The 8,441-nt window shown below is 44.3% G+C and overlaps 3 protein-coding genes and 1 pseudogene across 3 annotated transcripts; 1 reads left to right on the forward strand and 3 right to left on the reverse strand.

Annotated features, from left to right (window-relative positions):
• On the reverse strand, window positions 1-704 carry LOC120720397 (calcineurin B homologous protein 1-like). Its single transcript, XM_040010065.1, has one exon. The coding sequence runs from the start codon at window positions 554-556 to the stop codon at window positions 14-16; it is 543 nt and encodes a 180-aa protein (XP_039865999.1). The 5' UTR covers window positions 557-704; the 3' UTR covers window positions 1-13.
• Window positions 705-959: 255 nt separating this feature from the next.
• On the forward strand, window positions 960-3,288 carry LOC120720392. The gene is made up of 4 exons (XM_040010062.1): window positions 960-1,356; window positions 1,495-1,746; window positions 2,317-2,406; window positions 2,578-3,288. Exons 1-4 carry the CDS (start codon window positions 1,227-1,229, stop codon window positions 2,835-2,837), a joined length of 732 nt encoding a protein of 243 aa, XP_039865996.1. The 5' UTR covers window positions 960-1,226; the 3' UTR covers window positions 2,838-3,288.
• Window positions 3,289-3,551: 263 nt separating this feature from the next.
• On the reverse strand, window positions 3,552-4,838 carry LOC120720409 (annotated as a pseudogene).
• A 1,840-nt stretch (window positions 4,839-6,678) lies between these two features.
• Window positions 6,679-7,723, reverse strand: LOC120720394 (calcineurin B homologous protein 1-like). Its single transcript, XM_040010064.1, has one exon. It carries the CDS (start codon window positions 7,414-7,416, stop codon window positions 6,874-6,876), a length of 543 nt encoding a protein of 180 aa, XP_039865998.1. The 5' UTR covers window positions 7,417-7,723; the 3' UTR covers window positions 6,679-6,873.
• Between the last annotated feature and the right edge of the window lie 718 nt (window positions 7,724-8,441).

Raw genomic sequence — 8,441 nt, forward strand, 5'->3', positions numbered from 1 at the left:
GTTAGCAAACAAGCTAACTAACCAAGCTAAAAAGGCTGCTATGTTCGGTTAAAAGGAACGCAGCTGGTGTTAAATCTAGAAATTTGCTGTTTATCTTCCTGCCGATATAACGCAGTTGTAAGTCTGTAACCATCATCCGCAAGACCTGCAGGAGCTCATCTCGGGAGATCTTGTCATCTCTGTCCAGGTCATACAGACGGAAAGCAAAAAGCAGCTTGTTTGTCCTGCTGTTCAGGGGCTCTGTAGCTGAGGGGTTCTTGTTCTTCTCGTTGTCTTCGATTGGTCTGAAGTGAGCCAGGGTCCGCATGAAGCCCCGGAAATTTACCTGGTCCTCTCCCTCAGGAAAGAATGCGTTGATGATTATATCTCCCAGAGGGTTGATGGCCAACTCGGGGATTCTCTGGAAATCTTCTCGACTGAGGGTGCCGTTTTCCCCTTTATCCAGGCTGGTGAAACGTCTGTACAGGCGAGTGATCTTCCTGTGGGAAAAGCCAGTTTCCTTCTTAATTTCTTCAATTTCCTCTTCTCTGAGTAATCTGGACGCTCTGGATCCCATGGTGAGATGTTAACGGAGGTTTAAAATCGAGATGATTCGATGGGGTTACCATGCTTCCGTCTGTATTATTGGTCATGTAATGTTCGTTCCATGTCGTTTTGGTTGCGGACTAAGGGGGCCGACTGGACAACGATGGAGAATGAAAGCTGCTACCCCTCCTCATTAAAAGGTATGATTTATTCAGCTCTCCCTATCCCTAAACATGACTTTAAAAATCCTGTAGTCTCTCATACAATTAAAATCTGGACACAGATAAGGAAACATTTCGGGTGGAAGGAAGCTTCCATACTAACGGTGTGTTCACACCGAACGCGATAGAGGCGGGCAGAGCATCAGGCTTACATGTAAAGTCAATGGAAAGGCGCGATGACCCGCGATTGCGGCTCCTGCGAAAATTCGGAAGCAGATTTGCGTCGCCAAAACGCCAAAACGCCTGAAACGCGCGTGAGTGTAGCGCGTTTCAGGCGTTTGACTCGCGAAAAAAACCACGCGCGTGAGTTTATGTGTTGCATTTTGTGCATACACGCGTTTCGCGTCCCCCGCTCAAGTTGGAAAAATCTGAACTCCAGCGTCAAATCGCGCCGCGACAACCAATCAGGAGCCTGGTGACGTGGCTGTTACCTAGTTCAAAGGGGCAGATCCCGCCAAAGCCATTCATTCTGCATTCATCATGGAGGAAAAACTAATCAGTGCTGTGGCAAATCATCCCGAATTATACGATGCTACCTACTTTTTCTACCGAGACAGGAATAAAAAGGACCTAGCTTGGAGACAAATCAGTGAGGAGATCGGGCAACCTGGTAAGTTCATTCCTTCTTTTTAATTTTCAGACTGACCCGATGAAGCGGCGCAAAAGCTAGCAAGCCCGCCTACTGTCCTGCGATTTTCCCACTGTTGTACAAATACCTTTCCGCTAACCAGATAATGCGTTTATTCAGAGGACATCTGCAGGAGAAAGTGGAAGAGCCTCAGGGACACCTATAATAAGGAGAAGAGGGCAGAGAAGGAGAAGAGGAGTGGGTCGGCAGTAGGATCGGGGAGGAGATGGAAGTTCTTCGCGGTCATGGGGTTTCTGGACCCCTTCCTCACCCCGCGGGAGACTAGCGGAAATATGGTGCGGACCGTGGAGAACTTCTCCCCCGAGGACCAGGGACAGCCCGAAGAGGCAGCAGGGGAGTGTCAGTCAGAAGGTATGTTTACAATAAATTAATGTAGGCAGTTAATTAATGCATGTTGTCATACAGGAATATATTTTGTTTATTAATAAACAGTATACAGTAGTCCCACTGTTCATCCGTCACTGCCTCGCCTTTTCGCTGATTTTTTTTTTATTGCACTGTACAGCTTTCAACAATGCGCATTGCATTCTGCAGCCGAAATGACAAATCTCCTCCATGTCATGTCTCCTGCGCTTGCCAAACGTATCATGTTTGGTTTTGATAACCATCACTTCAAATAGAAAAAAACAGCACAAAAACACTCCTAACTATGACCCTCATTCGGAAATAGGCACCTGCACCGGGAGCGAAAAAGGCGCACTAAAGTGGCGCCGCAGACAGAGGAAAAGCGCGGCATAATACTTTTACGTTTTAAAATCGACAAAGGTTTGCACTTTCAGAATCAACTTGTGAGAACTGTGACTACTGTTCATGTGCTGCAATAAATGAGAGACCACTGTATATAATAATAAGTATATAATAATATAATATTCTCTATGACTATTGTCTTCAACCTGTTAACATTTAATATTGTCCTGATAGAGTCAAGTAATCATGCAGCAGAGTCCTCCTCTGTTGCTTCTCCTGGCTCCCCAGTCCCTGGTCCCTCCACTCCTGCTGCTGCACCCACAGGTATGAACATCAAGCACTGATAGCTTTTTACTTGCTTGAATCCCCTTGTGATCACCTTTACTAAATATCTACAACCAATCTGTTCATATCCTGGTTTTCTTCAATTTTGAAAATGAAAATCTAGTAGCAGCCTTCTCATTTCTTTGTGGTGTTTTGTTCTGTGTTTTACAGGCCCACAGAGGAGGACAGCTCGAAGGTGGGCGAGGGAAGGGTCCCAGGACGGTCCATCGGCGGTGGAGCTGGCTATCCTGGAGTGCCTAAAGAGGCCACGCCCGTCTGCAACAGAATATTTTCTCCTCAGCCTTGTTCCTGCTCTGGAGAGCATGCCGCCTCAGACACGAGAATTCGTGAAATTCCAAATTTCTAAATCAGTTTTTGAAAATAGCACAGCTGTGCTAAATTTGGAAACATTGGACCCTAATGATCAGTAGTTTTCTGATGAGGCAGCAGCTCTCCAGGGCAGAAACAATGTTCTTATGTTTCTCCTCCTTCTCCCTGAGGCTCTTCCACTCCAAGCTGGGTCCTTTTTATTCCTGTCTGTCTGTAAATAGTTAGATTTCATATATTTATGTTATTTATGTCCTTTTGTTACTGAATTTATATATTTTATCAAATAAACATTTATAATGACAAATGTCTTTGTTCTACTACACAGCAAATATTGGCACCCGACTTGACAAAAGTAGAATTTATTTCATATTACACTAATAACAAAACATACTAATACAGTGGGATGCATAAGTTTGGGCAACATTGTGAAAAGTAATTATTTTCCTGTACAAATTGTTGGTTGTCTCAATAAAAATTGTCAGTTAAATACATCATATAGGAGACACATAGTGATATTTGAGAAGTGAAATGCAGTTCACTGGATTTACAGAAAGTGTGCAATAACGGTTTAAACTAAAGCAAGCAGGTGCATAAATTGGCAACACAAAATAAGAGAAATAACATAAATATGTAGTGTATATCAATGTGTGTGTCTCCTATATGATATATGTAAGTGACATTTTTTACTGTAACAGCGATTCATACAGGAATATAATGACTATTAATAAGGTTGCCCAAACTTTTGCACCACACTGTATATAGGAACATAGTGAAGACAATTTGCAGAGTAAAAAGAGGTTAGTTTATTTTGGAGTAGAGCTCCATTTATTAAAAAAATGTTAAAAACACAGGAACACTCTTTAGAGGTTTGTGGGTGGCTCTTAAAAGAGCCGTTGTGGGGAAGTCGTTAAGACTTCAAACAGGCTACTCCTTTGGTTGCCAAGACACAGCTCCCTCTGCCGAGAAGTGAGCCATGAACTTCTCCCTCACCAGGACAGCCTCTCTGGAGGAGTTGTTTGCTGCCATACGACCCAGGTCTTGCAACGGCTTCACCACAGCAGGCGCCACACCTCTCACAGCAGGTGCCCCTCTCTCGTCCACACAGCGCAGAAAGTTGTGGAGAACACACGTTGCCTTCACACACTTCTCCGCAATTTCAGGACGGAGTTCTATGGCGCGCCGATACAACCTCCACTGTGAGGAGAGGATACCGAAGGCACCCTCCACTATCATCCTGGCCCTGGAAAGGCGATAGTTAAAGACCCTCTTCTCTAAAGAGAGGAGGCGTCCAGGGAAAGGTCTCATGAGCTCACGCCGCAGCGGGAACGCTTCATCAGCCACAAAGACATGGGGCTGGGCTCCACGGTGTTCTCCACCAGGTAGAGGCTGGTCAGGAGGCAGATGGAGAGTCCCAGCCCGAAGAGCCTGACCAAAGGTGGAGTTGGCCAGAATACCACCGTCGCTGGTCCTCCCGTACCCCCCAACATCAATGATGCGGAAGCGATGCTCTGCATCCACAACCGCAAGGAGAACAATGGAAAAAGTTCCCTTGTAGTTGTGGAACATGGATCCTGAGTTGGGGGGTGCCTTCGTCTGGACGTGCTTCCCATCCAGAGCTCCACAGCAGAGAGGGAAGTTCCAGCGCTCCTGGAATCCCTCTGCGATGGACCGCCAGTCTTCAGTTGAAGGCACAGCCATGAAATCGTCCACTAGACAGTCCCAGATGGCCGTCGCTACCTGGGGGATGATCTGGCTCACCGTGGACACCGACTCGAAAACTGAACGCGATGGTCCTGAAGGAGTCCCCGGTGGCAAGGAACCTGGACAACAGTGTTTAAAATGAGTATTATGTGTACTGCAGTTACAAAATACATTATAGAAATTACAAAATATAAATCTTACATAAAACATTTTGTAATTATAAGGATAATTACATGATATATATTTGATATAATCTAGAACTATCTGCCGTGATCATAAACAAATATTCAACTATCCCAGAATTAAACCAGGTCCAAATGAAAAAAGGAGTGAGTATCACTACAAAGATTAACCCACATTGGTCCTAGTACAAGTTTGATATCAGCAAACACCGAGAGCATACCTATGACACCACAGCCATGCTATCATTCAAACACTGATAACAGCATAAATCGAATTAAATCGGGACTTGATGAGACCGTCTGAGTATCACTACAAATATTATGAAGTCGTCTCGTACCAGTTTGCTATCGGTAAACACCGAGAGCATTCACTGTTAGCATAGCACATCCATGTTAGTATACACTGCTAACATGGATGTGCTATGCTATCAGTAAACGCCGACAGCATTCACTGATAGCATAGCACATCCATGTTAGCAGTGTATAAATGGATGGTTTAGCATATATTAGCGCAGGTATCAATAAAGGACTACCATATTAAACACTTTTACTAACCTCAGGCAGATGGACAGGCGCTCTGCTGGTGGGATTGAGCGCCTGTAATTGGTGTCTAGGCGGGCAATTCTGGGACCGACGCGGGAAAGCAGGTCCTCAAACTGGCCGAGTGACAGACGATGATATCGCTGGAATCTGCCGTCATCCAGGCGCAGCTCCTGTAGCAAATGGTGAAACTCACCAAACTGCTCACGCGTCTCGAGGACCTGATGGACCCAGGTACGGCGAGGGCGTCTTTTACGCCGCTGCTCTGCTCTCCACAGTAAATAGAGAAGGGAGACTCTCCCCTCAAGCGCTAGTTCGACACCTGCCATCTTGCAAAGATACCGGTCTTGCAAAACTTCCTCCCACATCCCTCCCACATTTCCGGTTCACGCGCGTTAAAATATGATATTTTGGGGCGCGATGGATTTTTCTTGGACACGCGTAGAGGTGCGAATGTGCACGCGTCAAGTTAGGGGCGTTTGGGGCTTTTTTCACGCGCCCATCGCGTTCGGTGTGAACACACCGTAACTCCACTCATGAACAACGCATCATTCACACCATCACTTTCAAACATTTCATTTCTCCAATGGAACCACAAGGGGCTGCACTCAATAAAGGATTTATTCATCAACAAGGTTTTTCCCACATTCCGGCAACTGCAAGAAAAATTTGACTTGCACAGTAATGACTTTTTCAAATACTTACAGATCAGAAGCTTTGTAAGGAAGCTTTTTCCGTCTTTTCCAGGTCGGCCCCCAGACTCTGCTTTAGATAACTTATTTCAGTTTGATCCACTCAAGAAAGGACTAATAACAAAAATTCACAACGCCTTGTCACAACTGGAGGGAACTGTCACACTGGACTACCTGAAAGAGGCCTGGCAGTGTGACCTTGGTACAAGAATTACAGACAATCAATGGACAAAAGCCCAGGAAAATGTACACTCTACCTCTGTTTGCATTCGTCATGGACTCTTACAGTTTAAAGTGTTACATAGACTCCATTTATCAAAGTTGAAACTGTCAAAAATGTTCCCCAATGTAAACTCGTCGTGCGAAAGATGTAAACAGCAACCTGCTTCACTGGCGCATATGTTTTGGAATTGTCCCTGTATGACAACATATTGGAATAATGTCTTTCATATCTTGTCTAAAATTCTAAAAAAAACCACTTAAGCCAGACCCAATCTGTGCTTTATTTGGAGTGAAGCCGGTTGTTGTAGACCTATCAGCCACCCAAAATAATGTGATACGTTTTGTGACGCTGCTGGCACGCCGTTTGATTCTACTAAATTGGAAACAAAAGGTGCCTCCTTCCACATCAGCGTTAATACAAGATGTATTGAGACACTTGCAGCTGGAAAGAATTAAACTCCTACTAAAGGGGAGGTTGGAGGAATTCCATTCAACCTGGCAACCTTTTATAGATTTCTTCAATACTGTACAGATATAAATGGTCACTGAGCCTCATTGTTAGTTCGATAAATAGCATCCTCTGTCCAATGTTGTTTGTTGTTGCCTTTTTTTTTTTTTTTTTTACTTTGTTTAATTTCTATTACATATATGTAATCATTTATATTTGAATCTTAATTGCCTTTATGATAAAGAACACTGGAAAACCAAATAAAGAGATTTGAGAAAAAAAAAATCGAGATGATTCGCTAAGGCGTCTTGCGCAAGCTCTCCAAGACTCTCTATTAAAGTTAGCAAACAAGCTAACTAACCGAGCTAAAAAGGCTGCTATGTTCGGTTAAAAGGAACGCAGCTGGTGTTAAATCTAGAAATTTGCTGTTTATCTTCCTGCCGATATAACGCAGTTGTAAGTCTGTAACCATCATCCGCAAGACCTGCAGGAGCTCATCTCGGGAGATCTTGTCATCTCTGTCCAGGTCATACAGACGGAAAGCAAAAAGCAGCTTGTTTGTCCTGCTGTTCAGGGGCTCTGTAGCTGAGGGGTTCTTGTTCTTCTCGTTGTCTTCGATTGGTCTGAAGTGAGCCAGGGTCCGCATGAAGCCCCGGAAATTTACCTGGTCCTCTCCCTCAGGAAAGAATGCGTTGATGATTATATCTCCCAGAGGGTTGATGGCCAACTCGGGGATTCTCTGGAAATCTTCTCGACTGAGGGTGCCGTTTTCCCCTTTATCCAGGCTGGTGAAACGTCTGTACAGGCGAGTGATCTTCCTGTGGGAAAAGCCAGTTTCCTTCTTAATTTCTTCAATTTCCTCTTCTCTGAGTAATCTGGACGCTCTGGATCCCATGGTGAGATGTTAACGGAGGTTTAAAATCGAGATGATTCGATGGGGTTACCATGCTTCCGTCTGTATTATTGGTCATGTAATGTTCGTTCCATGTCGTTTTGGTTGCGGACTAAGGGGGCCGACTGGACAACGATGGAGAATGAAAGCTGCTACCCCTCCTCATTAGAAGCTATGATCTATTCAGCTCTCCCTATCCCTAAACATGACTTTAAAAATCCTGTAGTCTCTCATACAATTAAAATCTGGACACAGATAAGGAAACATTTCGGGTGGAAGGAAGCTTCCATACTAACGGTGTGTTCACACCGAACGCGATAGAGGCGGGCAGAGCGTCAGGCTTACATGTAAAGTCAATACCAAGGGACCCTTCTCCCTTGGTAACGTGAAAACGTCGCTGTGTGCCGGAGAAAAGCAGTAGCAGCAGACAGACTTACAACTGCGTTATATCGGCAGGAAGATAAACAGCAAATTTCTAGATTTAACACCAGCTGCGTTCCTTTTAACCGAACATAGCAGCCTTTTTAGCTCGGTTAGTTAGCTTGTTTGCTAACTTTAAAATCACTCTTGGTTCTTGGCTAGCTTTGTGTTAGCATCCTTTGTGTGCTGATGCTTGCAAGAAGCTAAAGTTGCTTTGGCAGAATTTTCTTTCTCATATATGCACACATAAGGAGAGAGATGTTTTATAAGCTTTAGTCGTCACCTGTGCACTTTTCCTGATTCACACAAAATACAGCAATCTGGCACCTTCCCACAGGGTCTTGCACGAGTATTAAACATGTTCATTTGTGCTTTGGACTGTCACCAGATTTCTTCTAGAAGTTTCTTGCCAGTCAGCAACTATCTTGGCAACACCACTTGAGTTTGTGTGTTGCATGCTAACATCATTATCATATGTGTAATAATACTAAAGCTTCATCTTATGCACACACAAAAAACAAATATGGCTCCTTTGTGCAGGGTTTTCTGGTATGTTCATTTATGCTTCCCAATTAAAAAAAAGAAAAAGCAAAGTTCTTGCTTCTCAG

This window comes from Simochromis diagramma, unplaced genomic scaffold (assembly GCF_900408965.1).
Source record: "Simochromis diagramma unplaced genomic scaffold, fSimDia1.1 OVJJ01000582.1, whole genome shotgun sequence".
NCBI classification, from domain to species: domain Eukaryota; kingdom Metazoa; phylum Chordata; class Actinopteri; order Cichliformes; family Cichlidae; genus Simochromis; species Simochromis diagramma.